The sequence below is a fragment of the Arabidopsis thaliana genome, chromosome 3 (genome assembly GCF_000001735.4).
Source record: "Arabidopsis thaliana chromosome 3, partial sequence".
Classification (NCBI taxonomy): domain Eukaryota; kingdom Viridiplantae; phylum Streptophyta; class Magnoliopsida; order Brassicales; family Brassicaceae; genus Arabidopsis; species Arabidopsis thaliana.
In genome coordinates this window covers 1516092-1535775 of record NC_003074.8, presented here as the reverse complement: position 1 = coordinate 1535775, position 19684 = coordinate 1516092, and the positions used below count along the sequence as shown (strand labels likewise).

The window sequence follows — 19684 nt, the reverse complement described above, 5'->3', positions numbered from 1 at the left end:
AAGCCTTACTGGTTCCAGTCTGATCAATGAGTTAAAGTTTCTTGGTCTTATTTAACATGTTTAGAAAATATTCAACTCACTTAGTTTGATTCTTTGAATCAAGTTTTCAGTTATTAGTTCCAACTTGTAAAAATGGTTGCAGAACAAAATGATGAGGAAGTTTTTTAGTATCACATAAGTCCAGATTCAAGTTTTTTTCAATTGTATCTAAAACACACACAACTTTCAGATTGAATAAAATCTGAATTTCATTCTCAGCAGAGGCTAATATAAAAATGACAAAAGAAGAGGAGGAGGATAGGAGCTATATGTCTACTATTTTTATTTTTTTAGCCAATGAGAGAGCTCCACTTCATACCCCACTTTTACCAATCGAGCGATTTCACAACCAGTCTCACCCATGTCGCGTTGAGCGCGTGTCTACGATTTCTAAAGGGGTTTGTCCACAGAAATCATGCCTTTTTTGATCCACGCAACTCACTCTCAAAAATCCATCGCGTGTCTTATTTTTTTTGGTTTTCTTCTCTAAACCAAATTAAACCGAACCGAGATCAATTTGAATTTCAAAACCAATGTAAACCCATCAAACCCATCGCTGTGAAAACAAAAAGCTCGGCCACTGTAACAACAAAAATGGAGACGACACAACTTGGAAGAGAAATCAACTCTAAATAGCCAAGAGAATGTTCGAAAACCCCCTCAAATCCGATGCTTCCTTTGATTCCAACCTCCAAAAGCCCATCTGCTCAAATCTTCATTTCGAGGATGAGGACTCGAGGAGTATTACAAGGTACCTCAATAGAATCAATGGCTTCCATGGATTTTGAAACTTTACTTCTAATAAACACCATTGTAATGTCTTGTTGTGAAGTTGTGTAAGGAACAAAGGATAGTGAAAGCTGAAGAGTGGGATTCGTTTATGGAGTTTCAGAGTTTTTTTTGACTAAGTGGCCTCTGTTTTTGATTCTTCAGTGGTCAATTTTGTGATGGGATTTGATTGAAATTGGAGAATGATTTCATGAAATCTCTTCGGGCTGAGGTTGATTCATGACTCTTTCATTTTTCTAGTGTCTCATTGATGATAGACATAAGAAGCATACTTAAGGCCATAGAGAGTGGTGAATTGGAGGCAATCAAGCCTTTGCCTTGGTACCCTAAGAATCTTTCTTTTCACGGAAGGAGATTAGAAAAAACCAGATACTTGAGAGGTACATTTTCATGCCAGTTGCTTCAGAACAAGTATTCACTTCCATTCCCTTACTTGTGTTAGTTCAGCGCTTGAGAAATATTATGATCTTGTTTCAGACTTTCAGCTGTCAAGAGACAAGGCCCGTTTTACTATCAGGTTAAAATCATGGTCAGCTTCTTGTCCCAAACCACATTGTTGCAAGGTTTTGTAATAAATCTTGGCTCGATAATGCATTCAGAAACTTCTTCTACTCATATCTCAAAATATGTTTTGAATTCTAAACCCCATGGTTATCAATATAAAGAATATTAGTATCTATTTTTCTCTTTTCTGGTGTGGTTGCAATTTATCGTTTGTCTCTTTCGTGGAAACCCTTAATTCAGGCGGTATTAAGTCTTTCTCATAAAACTTTCTAAGTCAAACCAAAATTCCAATCGAAATTCTCAGCATGAAAGTCTCGAACACGTTTACATTTCTTACGCACCCAAAGACTCTTGCTTCTTGCACACGTCTCTCTTGGCTGTCCTTTACCATAACGAATTTGATGAGATTGTTTCAAAATAAAATGTTTCTTTTTGACAAGTCTGGGATTTTAATGTAATTATCAATAGTCATGCACATTATACAACATTTAAAAGAATACGGGGGTTGTTTTGCAATTTTCAGTAGTTATACACATTTATCCGTAATCACTCTGCTCAAGAAGCTTCTCCTCTTGTGTGATTCTCCTGCAATCGCTGGTGATGATTCCTCTAACTCTTTCGTCGCCGTCTCTGAATCGGCTCGTTTTATCCACATCACGTTACTCACACTCTCTATTTCTCAGCAATTTCAATTCGCTCTCTCTGATCCACCGGAAATTACCGTATAAACCTCTTTTTGGCGCAAGGTGTCATGCTAGTAGCAGCAGCAGCAGCTCTTCCTCCTTCACGGCAAAGTCTTCCAAAGAGATTCGTAAAGCTCAAACCAAAGTAGTTGTCGACGAGAAGCTTAGCTCGATCCGGCGACTGTTTTCGGAGCCGGGTGTTGGAATCGACGCTTATATCATACCTTCACAAGATGCACATCAGGTTCTCTTTTTTTAAACCTCTTCTTAACTCGTGATTACGAATTGAATAGGAAGTTCTAGTAGATTCAAAACTGTTCAATTGTGTGTGTTTTTAAGTCAATTATTGGTCCAAGTGGGCAAGTTTGACTATAGAAAGGAGTAGGTAGAAGTCTACTAGAGAGCTGCAAATTTGTGTTTTGTTTTCTATTTTTCTCTCTCTCTAAATAGAGACGTAGAAGCCATAGCTATCATAACCTGTTACTTACAAAACAAACAAAATGATTCCAAGCCAATCTAATTCCTTTTCTGGTAGTGTTATTACCTTGTATTTCTTCCTCCTGGGTTCCCTTGTTCTACGCACTCTTGCTTCTTCTAGGCTTCACTATTGCCGCCATGACCAAAGGGATGCTCTTCTCGAGTTCAAACACGAGTTTCCGGTAAGTGAATCGAAGCCAAGTCCATCGTTGAGTTCATGGAACAAGACTAGTGATTGCTGTTTTTGGGAGGGTGTCACGTGCGATGATGAATCTGGCGAGGTGGTTTCACTTGACCTTAGTTATGTCCTTCTCAACAACTCTTTGAAACCAACTAGTGGTCTTTTCAAACTCCAACAACTCCAGAACCTGACTCTCAGTGATTGCCATCTCTATGGAGAGGTTACTTCTTCACTAGGAAACCTTTCTCGTCTCACGCATCTTGACCTTTCGAGTAATCAGCTGACAGGTGAAGTTCTGGCTTCGGTCAGTAAGCTAAACCAACTTAGAGACCTTTTACTTTCCGAAAACAGTTTTAGTGGTAACATTCCTACTTCATTTACCAATTTAACGAAGCTTTCTAGTTTAGACATCTCTAGCAATCAGTTCACATTGGAAAATTTCTCTTTCATACTACCAAATTTAACCAGCTTGTCCTCCTTAAACGTTGCCTCTAATCACTTTAAATCCACGCTTCCATCTGATATGAGTGGACTCCACAACTTGAAATATTTTGATGTGCGTGAGAATTCATTTGTCGGGACTTTTCCTACATCCTTATTCACGATTCCTTCGTTACAAATTGTTTATTTGGAAGGAAACCAGTTCATGGGACCTATAAAGTTTGGGAATATATCTTCATCTTCTAGGCTTTGGGATCTAAACCTTGCTGATAACAAATTCGATGGGCCAATCCCTGAATATATATCTGAAATTCACAGTCTCATAGTACTAGATCTTAGCCACAACAACTTAGTTGGGCCAATCCCCACTTCTATATCAAAGTTGGTCAACCTTCAGCATCTTAGTCTTTCAAACAATACCTTGGAAGGCGAAGTGCCAGGTTGCTTATGGGGATTGATGACAGTGACACTTTCCCACAATTCTTTCAACAGTTTTGGAAAGTCATCATCCGGAGCTTTGGATGGAGAATCAATGCAGGAGTTGGATCTTGGTTCGAATTCACTTGGAGGACCTTTTCCCCATTGGATCTGCAAGCAAAGGTTCTTAAAGTACTTAGACTTGTCCAACAATCTCTTCAACGGCTCAATTCCTCCTTGTTTGAAAAATTCCACTTATTGGCTTAAAGGGCTAGTTCTGCGTAACAACAGCTTCAGCGGATTTCTCCCAGACGTATTTGTCAATGCTAGCATGTTATTATCACTTGACGTTAGCTACAACCGGTTGGAGGGAAAACTTCCAAAATCCCTGATCAATTGCACTGGTATGGAACTTCTGAATGTGGGAAGCAACATAATCAAGGACACTTTTCCATCCTGGTTGGTTTCTTTGCCATCATTACGTGTCCTCATCCTCAGATCTAATGCATTCTATGGGTCGTTATATTATGACCACATATCTTTTGGGTTTCAACATTTGAGACTCATTGATATATCACAGAATGGCTTCAGTGGAACTTTGTCACCTTTATATTTCTCCAATTGGCGTGAGATGGTGACATCTGTCTTAGAAGAAAACGGCTCTAATATAGGTACAGAGGATTGGTACATGGGCGAGAAAGGGCCCGAGTTCAGCCATAGTAATTCGATGACTATGATATATAAAGGAGTAGAAACGGACTTCTTGCGGATCCCATATTTCTTCAGAGCCATTGACTTTTCTGGAAACAGATTTTTTGGGAATATACCTGAATCCGTTGGTTTGTTGAAGGAATTGCGTCTTCTCAATTTGTCAGGTAACTCATTCACAAGCAATATCCCTCAGTCATTGGCAAATTTGACAAATCTTGAGACATTGGACCTATCCCGGAATCAGCTATCAGGTCACATCCCTCGAGATCTTGGTAGCCTCTCTTTTCTGTCGACCATGAATTTCTCCCATAACCTTCTCGAAGGTCCAGTTCCACTAGGCACTCAGTTTCAAAGCCAACATTGTTCTACATTCATGGACAACCTCAGACTCTACGGTCTTGAGAAAATCTGTGGAAAAGCTCATGCCCCGAGTTCTACACCACTAGAATCCGAGGAATTTTCGGAACCAGAAGAACAAGTGATTAACTGGATAGCAGCGGCAATAGCCTACGGACCTGGTGTGTTTTGTGGATTAGTTATTGGACATATCTTCTTTACTGCACACAAACACGAGTGGTTCATGGAAAAATTCCATCGAAACAAGCGCAGAGTAGTCACCACAAGTGCTCGTTGAACACCATCACCTCTCACAATTTCTCTGAGTGATTGTGAAACGTATATGTTTGTTATGATATCTGTCAGTTGTGTTATGCATAAACTCTTTGTCTTTGTAATTTTCTACTTTATGGTATTGTAAGAAACGGCTTTGGTGGTATCTGATCTTCTATATGTTGGGTTGAAAATGCATTCAGATTTTTCTTCCTAGTCAAATCTCAACTTGTCATAAGAGGATGTTTCAATTGTAGAGCCAAATGGAAGTTCTTCTTCTTCTAAATCACAGTATGAAATTCTCCAACTCGTGTTTTATTTCATTCTCCCCAAAGTTTCTTGCTCCGCTCACACGTCAATCTTGCTGTCCCTGAGTATACCAAATTCGATTTGGAGATTCAAGATAAAAAATAAATATGATTTGGACCAGTGCGGGGGTTGTTATGCATCTATGCAATTGTTTTTGCCATTTTGATATGGGTAATGTGTTGTTTCGGTGAATTTTACATACTAGGAGCTTAAGATCTACTTTCATAACTGATGTTGCCTGTAATATATTTCTGTGCCATTAGGAAAGTCACAAATTTATGTTTTACTTCTAAATGTATCCATAAACTGCCTGAGTTTTTCATGGCTTGAGTGTGATTTTTCTCCATATTTTGTACTAGAGCGAGTTCATCGCAGAGTGCTATGCCAGGAGGGCTTATATATCAGGATTTACTGGAAGTGCTGGTACCGCTGTTGTCACCAAGGATAAGGCAGCTCTATGGACAGATGGCCGCTATTTTCTTCAGGTTTTGATCATTATCGTCCTTTAAAATTATTTGATTGCCATCTCATATTGAAAGGAAATGTGGAGTTTCTTATCTACATTCTCTGCAATTATTCTATCAAAGGCGGAGAAGCAATTAAACTCTAGTTGGATTCTCATGCGGGCTGGTAATCCGGGAGTCCCCACGGCGAGTGAATGGATAGCTGATGTTTTGGCGCCTGGTGGAAGAGTTGGTATTGACCCTGTAAGCTATTATTAAACCTTCTAAATTGTGTCTCCTTTTGTCCTTAAATATTGTAGTTTGTGGTTTGTTATTTACAAGACTTTGGAATTCATGAAGGGAGCAGTTCCTTTTTTCCGCCGATGCTGCTGAGGAATTGAAGGAGGTTATAGCAAAGAAGAATCATGAGTTGGTTTACTTGTACAATGTAAATCTTGTGGATGAGATATGGAAGGACTCAAGGCCAAAGCCTCCAAGCAGACAAATAAGGATACATGACTTGAAGTATGCTGGTTTAGATGTGGCCTCGAAATTGTTGTCTTTGAGGAACCAAATTATGGATGCTGGCACATCTGCCATTGTAATATCCATGCTTGATGAGATTGCATGGGTGCTTAATCTGGTAATACTCTAGCATAGCATCTTACATTTGAATCTGTTAGTTTTGTGCCACTGATATCAGCTTATCCTTCACATAGGTCCCAATGTATTGATGTTGTATTCTGCCTCTTCTGACTGCAGAGAGGGAGCGATGTTCCACATTCACCTGTAATGTACGCATATCTGATTGTAGAGGTTGACCAAGCCCAACTTTTTGTAGATAATTCTAAAGTAACGGTGGAGGTGAAAGATCATTTGAAAAACGCAGGGATCGAACTTAGACCTTACGATTCCATTCTTCAAGGAATAGATAGGTAAGTACTTGATTGTCCATGTCCATTTATGAACTTCAGAAAAAGGAATTTCCCTCACTTTGAGTTTTCTCAGTTTGGCAGCACGAGGAGCTCAGCTCTTGATGGATCCATCAACCCTCAACGTAGCTATCATTAGTACCTACAAATCTGCCTGTGAAAGATATTCGAGGAATTTTGAAAGCGAAGCCAAAGTTAAGACAAAGTTTACTGATAGCTCCAGCGGATATACTGCCAATCCTTCTGGTATTTACATGCAATCTCCTATTTCGTGGGCAAAGGCCATTAAAAATGATGCTGAGCTAAAGGGAATGAAGAATTCTCACTTGAGGTAAAGAAAGCCATTGCTTTTACGATATTTTCCTAATCCAACTGCCTTTATAGGATTCAACTTTTCTCTGGAAGATTTTGGTTTCTTTTGTACTTTCAAATGCTAAGTATCTTAGGCTGACCAAATATATATGGAGAAATGCTGCTGCTCTAGCTCATTTCTGGAAAATTTTGGTTTCTTTTTTTCCTATGTATGGGAAATGTCTTTGGCTGACCACTTATTTTATGCAGAGATGCTGCTGCCCTAGCTCATTTCTGGGCTTGGCTGGAAGAAGAAGTGCATAAGAATGCGAATCTAACAGAGGTCGATGTGGCTGACAGGCTTCTTGAATTCCGTTCAATGCAAGATGGTTTTATGGATACAAGCTTTGATACAATAAGTGGTATGGTTATTGTCACCCTTGTTGGTGGAACTTGCTTCTTAACACATAGTCAATATACAGCCAGTGAGTGATATGTATTCCTTTCCTCTAATTACCCATGCAGGTTCCGGTGCAAATGGTGCTATTATACATTATAAGCCCGAGCCTGAGAGCTGCAGTCGTGTAGACCCTCAAAAACTTTTTTTGCTGGATAGTGGCGCTCAATATGTTGATGGAACAACAGACATCACCAGAACAGTACATTTTAGTGAACCTTCTGCCCGTGAAAAGGAATGTTTCACTCGAGTCTTGCAGGTGGAATATTTGGCTCTTCTTTTCCTCATCATTTTTGATGACCATTGACTACCTATATTGAACAGACGAACCTGTATGGGTTGCCTTGTCTGATTGGTATTTTGGTTGTAGGGTCATATAGCTCTTGATCAAGCCGTGTTCCCAGAAGGTACTCCTGGTTTTGTATTGGATGGGTTTGCACGCTCTTCTCTATGGAAAATTGGACTTGATTACCGCCATGGTACTCTATTCTATCTTTTGACTCTTCTTCCCAGAACAACTTTTTTGTAAGGAACTCATATTACTCTGATATTTTGCCTGCCAAACAGGGACAGGACACGGCGTAGGTGCTGCACTCAATGTGCATGAAGGTCCTCAAAGTATTAGCTTTCGGTATGGAAACATGACCCCTCTTCAAAATGGCATGATAGTAAGCAATGAACCTGGATATTATGAAGACCATGCATTTGGGATCCGAATTGAGGTGCGACTTTGTCACCAGTCCATGACAGTTTTTATAGGATATATAAGATTTAAGTAACAATTGTATGGTCTGCTTTTGCAGAATCTCCTTCATGTGAGAGATGCTGAAACACCAAACCGCTTTGGTGGTGCTACATACCTTGGATTTGAGAAGCTTACATTCTTCCCCATTCAGGTACAGAGTGACGTATCCACTTATAAATAATTCGCGTCTCTGAATCTAACTCTCATTTTTCTGGTCAAGGGAGCCCTTCTGGTTTTCTTCTAGCTAATTGATTTGCCTTACATTTGATCTCACACACTTCTCACTCACCAAACCATGCAGACAAAAATGGTTGATGTTTCTTTGCTGTCTGATACTGAGGTTGACTGGCTTAATAGTTACCACGCGGAAGTCTGGGAAAAGGTTAGTCCACAAAACTAGTTTGACTTACCTTCTCAAAAAGCCAAGTAGATTGAGTCTAAGCAAAGCAAAGCATATCAACAAATCAACACATAAAGGAAACATGGCTTCGATTATCCTCTTAGTGTAATAGATCAAAGTCTTTTACATACAGCTGCAGTTGTTTGAACCAGGTATTATTTCCTTGGCAGGTTTCACCATTATTGGAAGGTTCTACTACTCAGCAGTGGCTCTGGAACAACACAAGACCCTTAGCCAAACCATGATCAAACCCACCAAGTTTTATTTCCAATAAAAGCTTAGACTTGATCCTTCATGATTAGTACCAAAATGTTCGCGTGTGTAAATTACAAACAGAAATGTGATATTTTTCGTTTATTTTAAAAAAAGATCCTCAACTTTTACTAATCTTCTCGAATTAACGTAAGCATCTCTCCAGAAGCTTTAAATTGCACAAGCTTAAATTTTGTATGCTTCAGCTGCACATATTTAATGAGTTAAAGTTTCTTGGTCTTAAATCCTTTCCTTGCACTTGAAAGTTCATCTCCTAAAGTGGAGAAAACATTAAAATAGGAAACTAGCAAAATGATTGGACAAACTTGTACCAATATATTTAACATGTTTAGAAAATATTCAACTCACTTAGTTTGATTCTTTGAATCAAGTTTTCAGTTATTAGTTCCAACTTGTAAAAATGGTTGCAGAACAAAATGATGAGGAAGTTTTTTAGTATCACATAAGTCCAGATTCAAGTTTTTTTCAATTGTATCTAAAACACACACAACTTTCAGATTGAATAAAATCTGAATTTCATTCTCAGCAGAGGCTAATATAAAAATGACAAAAGAAGAGGAGGAGGATAGGAGCTATATGTCTACTATTTTTATTTTTTTAGCCAATGAGAGAGCTCCACTTCATACCCCACTTTTACCAATCGAGCGATTTCACAACCAGTCTCACCCATGTCGCGTTGAGCGCGTGTCTACGATTTCTAAAGGGGTTTGTCCACAGAAATCATGCCTTTTTTGATCCACGCAACTCACTCTCAAAAATCCATCGCGTGTCTTATTTTTTTTGGTTTTCTTCTCTAAACCAAATTAAACCGAACCGAGATCAATTTGAATTTCAAAACCAATGTAAACCCATCAAACCCATCGCTGTGAAAACAAAAAGCTCGGCCACTGTAACAACAAAAATGGAGACGACACAGAGGTACAACTTGGAAGAGAACTTAACGGTCAAGTACTCGATTCTACTAGAGTGGAAAGCAAATTTCTATTACAAAATACAAATTAAGTGTTTAGCTTCGGAATTGTGGTGAATGAATTCGAGATGGGTGATTCAGAAACTGACCTCTCACCTTCCTTCTTGCTTATCTACCGTTTTGTCCCCTTCGAAAATCCTAATCCGGCAGAGCCCAAATTACCAAGTCTCGACCTTTCTCCTCAACCATGTCGATATGAGCCTTCTCTTATCCATCTGCGGCAGAGAAGGCTGGTTTCCTCATCTGGGTCCTTGTCTCCACGCCTCCATTATCAAAAATCCTGAATTTTTCGAGCCTGTAGATGCTGATATCCATCGAAACGCTCTGGTTGTTTGGAACTCTTTGCTTTCTCTGTATGCGAAATGTGGGAAGTTAGTTGATGCCATTAAGTTGTTCGACGAAATGCCCATGAGAGACGTTATTTCGCAGAATATAGTGTTTTATGGGTTTCTGAGAAACAGAGAGACTGAGTCTGGTTTTGTATTGCTTAAACGAATGCTTGGGTCAGGTGGGTTTGATCATGCGACTTTGACGATTGTTTTATCAGTGTGTGATACGCCAGAGTTCTGTTTGGTGACAAAGATGATTCACGCTTTAGCAATTTTAAGCGGTTATGACAAGGAAATTTCCGTGGGGAACAAACTGATCACATCTTATTTCAAATGTGGATGTTCAGTTTCTGGGAGAGGGGTTTTTGATGGGATGTCACATCGAAATGTCATCACTTTGACAGCTGTGATTTCGGGTCTGATAGAGAATGAGTTACACGAAGATGGTCTAAGATTGTTTAGTTTGATGCGTAGAGGATTGGTCCATCCTAACTCAGTAACTTATTTGAGTGCTCTAGCTGCTTGTTCTGGTTCACAGCGGATAGTGGAGGGGCAACAGATTCATGCCCTTTTGTGGAAATATGGGATTGAATCAGAATTGTGCATTGAGAGTGCGCTAATGGATATGTACTCTAAATGTGGAAGCATTGAAGATGCGTGGACGATTTTCGAGTCCACGACGGAAGTTGATGAAGTTTCCATGACTGTGATATTAGTTGGTTTAGCACAAAATGGGTCAGAGGAAGAAGCTATACAGTTCTTCATTAGAATGCTTCAAGCTGGAGTAGAGATTGATGCAAATGTAGTCTCAGCTGTTCTTGGAGTTTCGTTTATCGATAATTCTTTGGGTCTAGGCAAGCAACTGCATTCTTTGGTTATCAAACGAAAATTCTCCGGTAACACCTTTGTCAACAATGGACTCATTAACATGTACTCAAAATGTGGAGATCTGACCGACTCACAAACTGTCTTTAGACGAATGCCGAAGAGGAACTATGTTTCATGGAACTCGATGATTGCAGCATTTGCTCGCCATGGTCATGGATTAGCTGCCTTGAAACTATACGAAGAAATGACTACGCTAGAAGTGAAGCCTACAGATGTTACCTTTCTATCACTACTTCATGCTTGTAGCCATGTAGGGTTGATTGATAAAGGCCGAGAACTCTTAAACGAGATGAAAGAGGTCCATGGAATCGAGCCCAGGACAGAGCATTATACCTGTATTATTGACATGTTGGGTCGAGCTGGTCTTTTGAAAGAAGCAAAGAGCTTTATAGACTCATTGCCTTTGAAACCTGACTGTAAAATTTGGCAAGCGTTGCTTGGAGCTTGTAGTTTCCATGGTGATACAGAAGTAGGGGAATATGCAGCTGAACAGTTGTTTCAAACTGCACCTGATAGCTCATCTGCTCATATCTTGATCGCTAACATATATTCATCCAGAGGAAAATGGAAGGAGAGGGCGAAGACGATCAAGAGAATGAAAGCAATGGGAGTGACTAAAGAAACAGGCATAAGTTCGATTGAAATTGAGCATAAAACACACAGCTTTGTGGTTGAGGACAAATTGCATCCACAAGCAGAGGCTATATATGATGTTCTGTCTGGATTGTTTCCGGTTATGGTAGATGAAGGTTACAGACCTGATAAGAGGTTTATTCTGTGTTATACAGGAGATGACAGGAACGGCACGGTATCATAGTTCCTTAACGCCTTCTCTCTACATGAATGTGTACATACAAGAGTAGAGAATATCCATGGCGTTTTGTAAAGTTTGATTTTGGTAGTTGAAGACCCCCTCTAGCTGAAACAGAGGCTCTACTGTTTTGTCTCTTTATCTTAATTCTTAATATATGGACATCTGTCTGGTCACCAGTTAACGCCTCAAAGGGACAAACTTAGGGAAAGAGAAGGTAAGAGATACAATGGAATGTCTTCGTGTATTTGCTTCGGTACCTAAAATCTCTTTCTTCTCCAATTCAAGATACTCAACTTCTCAGCGATTCATTCCCAGTTGCAGAGGAAAAAACAGAGAGGATCCTCTCTCCAGCTCTTCACCGTACTCTATACTTGGCGTAGAGCCAAGCTGCTCATCTTCCGAGCTAAAGGCAGCTTTTCGTGCCAAAGTATGCATCCAAGAATCACTAATCTGTACTTTTCTTTCCGCTAAGTAATTTCTTTTGATACGATTTATAAATGGGTTCTGAGAGTGAGTTGTTCTTTACACACTTTGACTTGTCTTTTTTTCTTCGCCTCCTCGTTGCTTAAGTTTTGGATTTTTAATATGTATTAGTCTTGTTGACTACTTTGTGCTTTGTAAAGGTGAAACAATACCATCCAGATGTAAACAAAGACGGAAGCAACTCTGATATTATGATCCGTCGCATAATCCAGGCATATGAGGTTACTAAACCTTGTTCTATACTATGTGAGCAGTTACAGTAGCTCAATACTATTATTCTTTGCAGATGTTAACAAACTATAGCCGGTCAGAGATAATTGAAGGGTATACTCATAATACTTTTTTCAGCAAAATCTATCTATTAACACAATAAAGAAAATGGTTTTGGCATGTGCGCCAAAACAACCAAGTAATGTTTTTTTTTCCTGTGAATTGCATACCAGAGAATGCTTGGATCCTTTTGACCATCCAGAGTGCGAGGCACTTGACGTGTTTGTGAATGAAGTCCTATGTGTTGGAAAAAGTACCAAACTTGCTTCCTTTTCTTTGAAGTTTGCTCTTTTAGCTGCTCCATTTCTTCTTGAACATCGTTTGGAGAGAAGTTTTAGAACAATTATGTTGAGATGTATACTTGTCTCTCTCCAACTGCAGGATGTTCATACCCATGCTTTGAAACAGCTTCTCATGTCTTCTCGTGTGATTCATCTGGGACAGCTCGAGCAATGTCCCAAGGTCTGGATGGTTTGATTCCCCCATATTTGCCTCCTACATAGCTCTGTTTCTTCTATTAATATATCCGGTGTGTATATGGCCAGGACATGGCGAAGATTACCGTGTACAGTCTGCAGTTAATCAGTGTCCGAGAAATTGTATACATTATGTCACACCATCACAGAGAATTATTCTAGAAGAGTTACTTGACAGGTATATGCTTCTCTTTACCCTCCTTGAGAAATTATCTGTGATTGTGAATACTCACTTATCGTCCTAACTCCAGCGTCGTGGACAAACCTTACGATTGTTCCGCAGAAGCAGAATTTCTATATGCTCTTATTGTGAAAGCTAAATTTGAGAACAATCGGTATCAGAAGCCAAAGAAGAAACAACCTGAATCTTCAGGAAAACATGTAGACTGGTTCTGAAGTTGACAGCTGTTTTCCCTGCAATACGGTAGAGTTGAACCAGATGCTCCAGAATTTCTGGTAGTGAGTTCGAAAATAACCAGAAGAATCAGAGGTGGAACATAAATCAAAATGTGAAAATCTATCACCATGGAACAGTAGAGGCCATTCTATTATTCAGATTTTTGGAGCAAGTAGAGGAAAGAAGAAACTTGCCAAAACTATATGTTGGGCGCCACTTAGAACAAAACACTTTTTTTTATTATTACTTAGAACAAAATTTGTGTATATATATATGCTCTATTCGGTATGATGATTTTCATAATGTGTAATGTCGTATATTACATTGGTTACATTTTCAATGAACCAGAATTGGGAACGTTCATGGTTAAATATTTGAATCCACAGAAGAAATTGATGAAGTTTCCATGACTGTGTTATTTGTTGATTCCTAGTTGATTATAAGTCGACTTTAGATATGTCGATGTTTAGTAAGAGTTGAACCACAATGAGGGAACTAAGTTAAAAAGGCATTCAAATAAAAAGTCACATGACTCGATTGGTTTTAAAGGGAAAAGAAGGAAGCTCTCTTTTACGTCATTGTTTAGAGGTTTACTTTGAAAAAATAAAATATATACGAAGTTATAGTAATGTTGAATTAAAAAAAAAAAAAATTTGAAATCTTATGTTCAAAGCTTAGAAAAATTCTCCCAAGATTAATCTTCTAGACCCTAGAGATAATTTGGCATTTACAATTTTGGAGTTCAAAAAAATAAAAATACTACATAACGGGCTAACGGCTCATGTAGTCCCACAGGCCACTAAATTCACACCAATTTAGTTTGAAGATTATAAAGTAAAATTGGCTCACACACACTAAAAAAAGATAGCCGTTATGAGTAAGCGTATTAGACCGTTGGGACAAAAAAATAAATAAAATTAAATAGTAACGAAAGATCCGTTACGAAAGTGAACACCTTTATCCGCTCTCTCTCTCAGTTCCCGTGCCTAATTGACTTTACGTTCCGACAAGACCCAAATAGACACAGCACACAAGACCCAAATCGAAGATAGGATTCGCGTTTATGTTGGTGTCCGTAACCTAAAAAGACATTCTAGAGTGATTGAGATCGAGAGAAGGAAAGAGAGAGTGAGAGAGAAATCTGGGTTTCTTGAAGCTGTTGTGAGGATCTTGTTATGGGTGGTTTTCTTACAAAGGCTTGAGCTTTTTATCTTCAAAACCCAGTTTTCAAACAGAGAGAAGTTTTTGGGTTAATCTAGTGAGAATTTAAAGAAAATATATATAGAAGATGGTTGCAAGAACCCCACAGAAGCAGAGGAAAGTGGCGATGGTGGTGCCTCCTCTCAACTCAGATCTTCTCAAGGAAACGATCAACAAGGTATTTTATCCAATTTAATACAAAGATTAGCATAAAGTTTACTGCTTTAATTTTATCAGAATTTGCAAACGCTCCAGTTCTAAGGCTCCTTCCCACTATGTTTGAAGCTTTACTTAGTAACAAATTAATAAAATTGTCGATTTTCTGACCCCAATTTAAAGATCTTTGTTTTATTGGATTATAATAAGTAATTGGTTTTATATTCAATTGATGTGTTCTTGTTGGGTTTCAAGAGGATTCTTATGCTAGTTTCTTAATTTGGGTATGAATGAGAATTTAGGATCTAACATTAGAGGGATCTGTTTAGCTGATTATTGTCAATTTTGGTATGATTGTGAAGGTTGATAAATGTATGGAAAGACTGCAAGAGCTACAGTACACAATTGCAGGAGGAACCAAAGTTGTCTCTGGTGTGAACCTTAGCCCTCGAAGCACTAGAATTTACTTGAAGACTAGTCTTAGATGCAAGCAAGAAACTTTAAGGTAAACTCAGAAAAGAGACAAAATCCAAAACTTCACTAATAGAAACACTAGTGCTATCTCAAACTCAGTAGCTTTTTATTCGGGTTTTGATTTCTCCCTTGTTACATATTGTTGTAGGATCAAGAATGCTACTAATAAGAAATCTCCAGTAGGGAAGTTTCCTGCTTCCTCACCAGGTAAATTCTCTCTCTGATTCTCACACATATATTCACAAGCAATAAGTATAATAGGTCACAACAGAAGCTGTAAAGGATAATTAATTAAGTTTTGTAATCTTGTCGAATTTTCATTACATTATCGGATCAAAAGTTCTTTGTGTCACCAAGGTAGTTTTAGGTCCTGCAGATTGTGTAATGTGTAATCTTTGTTTTGTGTAATGTAGGAGATTGGAGGAAAATGTCACTCCCAGCAATGCTACTAGGAGAGACTGTAAATGAAATCTTACAAGCCTCACAGGTCACAAGAGACATTGTGGACGCCATAGCACCAAAGAAGAGTAGAAAGTCCAGGAGATTAACAATGTCACAAGAAGACGATGGCCCTAAAACACCCGAGACACAACAAAAATCCCGGGAACAGAATCCTGAAACTGTCAGTAGCAATATCAAAGCAAGAAGGAAGAAAGAGAAGCAGAACAGACGATCAGAATCAGATTCTCCTCCATCTCTACAAAGGGCACGCTCAAGAATTGCGTTCAGAACCATCTCTCCACAAGTAAAGGGAAATAATGGTGAGAATAGTTTTCGGCATTTGGCCAACAGGGTTTCACCAAAGCACAAACCTTGGGTTAAAAAGGCGGTTCTTTTTCCGAACCCTCTATTTATTTCCGGTACCGCTACACAACAAGCAAAGTTCAGTAGAACAATGTCTCCGGTCATAGCCAGAAATGAGATATCCAGCATCAAGAACAATAAAGAAACGCCTTACAAGTTCTTAATCAAATCTCCTCCCACATCAGCATCTAAGTTTCAGGTCAAGATCAGGAGCCCACCTAAGGTCTTGGTTTCTCCTACAAGAAATGGCAGTAACTCGGTTCGGAAGTCACCTAGAGGCTCCAGGTCTCCGACAAGAACTGTTAACTTAGGAAAGAAGTCAGCGTCGATTTCTCCTATTAGAAATACGGGAAAGAGGTCTCCAAAGCTATCAACTGCTGCTAAGCTCAGAAGATCATTTACTCCTACGAGAAATGGCAGTAACTTGGCTCGTAAGTCGTCTATTTCTCCGAAAAGAGTCACACTTCAAGCATTTCTTTCTCCAACAAGAAATGGTAACTTTTGTAAGAAGTCACCCAAAGCTTCGATTTCTCCAACTAGGGTGTGCAACAAGTCGCAGAAGCTGTCAACGGCTGCAAAGTTCAGGAGGTCATTTTCGCCATCGAGACTAGCTATGAGGTTTGTATCTCCAATGAAGAGCAGGAAAGTGTAGCCAAGTGCGATGATCATGAGATGGTGAGTGGATTGAAACAGCGTCCGGTTTTGGTTCCTAAGAGATTCTCGATAAGGAGAATCTAATATGAGAGAGTTTTTAATGAAAGAAGATATTATCTTAGTTTTTGATGTGTTTGTGTATCGTTGATAAGTTATTGTTTTATCGTCAAGAAAATATATGGAGGAAAACATTATTTATTGGAATTACTTTTGTTCAAATGTGGGTGTAATTTGAGGGTACCACTATGCTACATTTTCTTAAAGATATTTGTGATGACAAATAATAGTTAACTTGTTATGTGGATCTCTGTAGTGGACCTTTAGAGCTTGTCTACTTTCCATGGAACTTTGTAGTGTTATCAAAAGCCAATAGGCAATATGGAACACCAATTTCATAAAAGTCTAATAAAAGTTGGGCTACCAATTAGGTAATTTGCTTCCTTTTGCTTTAAGTCATCACTTCTCAGTTTCTCTCTTGCCTTTTCATGACATAAAAGCATTAAAGATGAAACTGTGGTTAGCCATCCAAAACAAAACAATCGATTGGGCCTCACAACATCTCCACACACAATAATATATACTTGTTGAGCAAGATACTACACGTTACTCTCTCTCAAAGAAAAGAATCTAAAGTAGCAAAACTTTAACAAAAGAGCTTCAAATTTGCTTCGGACCTTCCATTTACACAAGCTCCTACCTCAAGCAAAAAAAACAATCAGAGAGAAGATCTAAAGCTCTCTCAAACAATTCCAACACAAAAATGGAAACTTCTAGAAACTCCACCAACTCATCACTCTTCCAATGGTTAGGTCTTCTAGAAGATTCTGATCAGCCTCCTGATTCTACCCCTCCTCGAGTCATAACCCTTCTCGCTTCTACCCTCGAGAAGATGATTCAGAAGAACAAAAAAAAATTCCACACAAGACACAACAAGTTTAGTTTCTTAATGTCTGAATTGAGATTTCTCTTTGTATCTATAGTTTCTACATCCTCCGTTCTTATATTTGAATCTCATGTAAACAGGGCTGATGAGATCACTATGTTCCATGGCTCAAAAGCACCATCGTTAAGCATTTATCGTTACACAGAAAGAATCCATAGGTATGCTCAGTGTAGCCCTGTGTGTTTCGTTGCAGCTTTTGCCTACATCCTTAGATATCTACAGAGACCAGAGGCTACCAGTACGGCTCGTCGTCTCACATCACTCAACGTTCATCGCCTTCTCATCACCAGTCTCTTGGTCGCAGCAAAATTCTTGGAACGCCAGTTAATATCTTCTTAGACATAAAATATCTCACATATACTCTACATTATTATAACTAGAGTTATGAGTATGTTGTCTTTTCTGGAGTTTAGGTGTTATAACAACGCATATTATGCAAAAATCGGAGGAGTGAGCACTGAAGAGATGAATAGGCTGGAGAGAACGTTCTTGGTTGATGTTGATTTCAGGCTATATATTACAACGGAGACTTTCGAGAAACACTGTCTCATGTTGCAGAAAGAAACGGTGCCTTGTGATTCAAGAAAACTTAGAACAGTTCTTGGAGAGATAGCTTGTAGCTGCCAAGCGATTTGATATAGCAAAACTCAAAAGACGGGGAAAAAAACATTGGTTAGATCTTATTTTCTTCAGTTTATTGTCAAACTAATTATGTGTTTTGTCATGAGCACAAGAACTAAAATATATTTAAGTTTGGAATCTAAACAATTCTTTTCTTATTGCTCAAGTAATTTCTGGCAAAGCTTCTTTTACAACTCCCTTTTTGTTAATAAACAAACTTTACAATCTCTTCTTCAGACCTCAAGATTGTACAATAAATGTTAATCCACTCGCAAAACTGACAGAAACATCAAACATGACTATGATAAATTACTTCGTCGTTCGTTGAGCCCACTGAAAGGGTCCAGGTACATGAAAATATTCCATTTTTTCGGCTTTTCAATGTTGGGCCCTAGACCAATTTGGTCCACTATATGTTCGGCCCAAACCTGATCCAAAAATCATGAGTGATCATATAATAAATTTAATTTTGAAAAAGTGATCCTTTAATAAATTTTGGGAAAAAAATAAAGAAACAAATAAGTATGACAACCCAAACAAATTTACGCGGACCAAACTTTTCCGAGAGTCTTTGGTCTAAAGTATTTTCCGCGGTATTGCTCTTTGTGAATGTGATTGACAGATACGATCGAGAGGTCGGATACGCGTATTAGAGCGGTGGGTATGATGATGGTATTATGATACTGACATAAATATATGATTATTAGAAGAAAGAATAAACATTGTTAACCATACATGTTTTCTTAACCCAGACAAAGTTTTCACACTTTCCGTTATTTTCTTAAATTTTGAACACTTTTTTGACTTCTAAGTATAAATAGTATTTTATTTAACCACCATCAAATTGGGTCCCCAATCCCTTTCACACAAGCTTGTAGGAGTATTAATGTATGTGATACTATTGGGTTGTAGAAATTGCGTTTGAGTTTCCTCGTCGGTTCCATGTTGCATGTTGCAAAGGCATTAATGAAAAGTGTGATACTCTTTCTGACAACCATTTAAAGATTAAAATACATGCATGGTTATTCTTTTCTTTTAGCTGCACATGGTATAACACTATTAAACTATTTAGCTTCTTTGGTGGCCAATATGAATCTGAAACTGATTGACATTAATGCAACAAACAGAAAAATTGGGAAACCGTCTGTTTTGACTTTCGACAATCTAATGGTAATGCCTTAACTCGTTGACTTATGAATGAGACAAGCACGCAAAAATGTCTTTTTAATTACATAAATTTTTAGAAGAAGAAAATACAAAAACTTTATTTCTCAAAAAACAAGGGGGAGGCAACATGGCAAAGTGGCTAAAACGATGTCGCATCGTGATAAGCGATAATTAGCTACTGTGTAATGTGGACGACCATGTGCTTTTGGACTAATCAAAATATCAATTTGCTGAAAAAAATAAAAATTATAAAAGGAGTCTAACAATTCACAAATTATCAGTCTAGCAATGACATCTTTTTCGTAAGAAGATCACAAAATTAGCATCTTGTATACAT

At 38.4% G+C, this 19684-nt stretch overlaps 7 protein-coding genes and 1 long non-coding RNA gene across 11 annotated transcripts; 7 read left to right on the top strand and 1 right to left on the bottom strand.

Moving 5' to 3' along the window:
• The first annotated feature begins 353 nt into the window (after positions 1–353).
• Positions 354–1493, top strand: AT3G05365 (uncharacterized protein). 4 transcript variants are annotated; one of them, NM_001337582.1, is made up of 3 exons: positions 354–790; positions 973–1208; positions 1306–1476. In NM_001337582.1, exons 2-3 carry the CDS (start codon positions 1079–1081, stop codon positions 1398–1400), a joined length of 225 nt encoding a protein of 74 aa, NP_001327726.1. In that variant the 5' UTR covers positions 354–790; positions 973–1078; the 3' UTR covers positions 1401–1476. The 4 variants fall into 4 exon arrangements, with proteins under 4 accessions (NP_001327726.1, NP_001327728.1, NP_001327725.1 ...); NM_001337581.1 differs by having other exon boundaries at positions 539–790; positions 1069–1208; positions 1306–1493; NM_001337580.1 differs by having other exon boundaries at positions 539–790; positions 872–1208; positions 1306–1493.
• AT3G01625 lies at positions 669–893 on the bottom strand. The gene has a single exon (NR_140847.1). It is a non-coding gene; the product is annotated as an other RNA (long non-coding RNA).
• Positions 1494–1866: 373 nt separating the features above from the next.
• On the top strand, positions 1867–8813 carry AT3G05350 (Metallopeptidase M24 family protein). Its single transcript, NM_111408.7, has 13 exons — positions 1867–2259; positions 5520–5645; positions 5748–5867; positions 5971–6246; positions 6366–6538; positions 6612–6866; positions 7097–7248; positions 7352–7542; positions 7654–7762; positions 7851–8005; positions 8087–8179; positions 8330–8410; positions 8599–8813. Exons 1-13 carry the CDS (start codon positions 1933–1935, stop codon positions 8671–8673), a joined length of 2133 nt encoding a protein of 710 aa, NP_187186.5. The 5' UTR covers positions 1867–1932; the 3' UTR covers positions 8674–8813.
• Positions 2415–5108, top strand: RLP30 (receptor like protein 30). Its single transcript, NM_111409.3, has one exon. It carries the CDS (start codon positions 2516–2518, stop codon positions 4874–4876), a length of 2361 nt encoding a protein of 786 aa, NP_187187.1. The 5' UTR covers positions 2415–2515; the 3' UTR covers positions 4877–5108.
• Positions 8814–9609: 796 nt separating the features above from the next.
• AT3G05340 (Tetratricopeptide repeat (TPR)-like superfamily protein) lies at positions 9610–12313 on the top strand. The gene has a single exon (NM_111407.2). The coding sequence runs from the start codon at positions 9729–9731 to the stop codon at positions 11703–11705; it is 1977 nt and encodes a 658-aa protein (NP_187185.2). The 5' UTR covers positions 9610–9728; the 3' UTR covers positions 11706–12313.
• Positions 11887–13327, top strand: AT3G05345 (Chaperone DnaJ-domain superfamily protein; the record flags this gene model as incomplete). The annotated part of the gene is made up of 7 exons (NM_001161119.1): positions 11887–12129; positions 12326–12406; positions 12472–12509; positions 12629–12708; positions 12837–12917; positions 13001–13109; positions 13183–13327. Exons 1-7 carry the CDS (start codon positions 11929–11931, stop codon positions 13325–13327), a joined length of 735 nt encoding a protein of 244 aa, NP_001154591.1. The 5' UTR covers positions 11887–11928.
• Positions 13328–13866: 539 nt separating this feature from the next.
• Positions 13867–16919, top strand: ATN (cyclin family). The gene is made up of 4 exons (NM_111406.5): positions 13867–14706; positions 15047–15189; positions 15307–15365; positions 15572–16919. The coding sequence occupies exons 1-4, from the start codon at positions 14617–14619 to the stop codon at positions 16612–16614; spliced, it is 1335 nt and encodes a 444-aa protein (NP_187184.2). The 5' UTR covers positions 13867–14616; the 3' UTR covers positions 16615–16919.
• A 257-nt stretch (positions 16920–17176) lies between these two features.
• Positions 17177–18367, top strand: AT3G05327 (Cyclin family protein). Its single transcript, NM_001035565.3, has 3 exons — positions 17177–17549; positions 17640–17882; positions 17973–18367. Exons 1-3 carry the CDS (start codon positions 17377–17379, stop codon positions 18193–18195), a joined length of 639 nt encoding a protein of 212 aa, NP_001030642.1. The 5' UTR covers positions 17177–17376; the 3' UTR covers positions 18196–18367.
• Positions 18368–19684: the final 1317 nt, after the last annotated feature.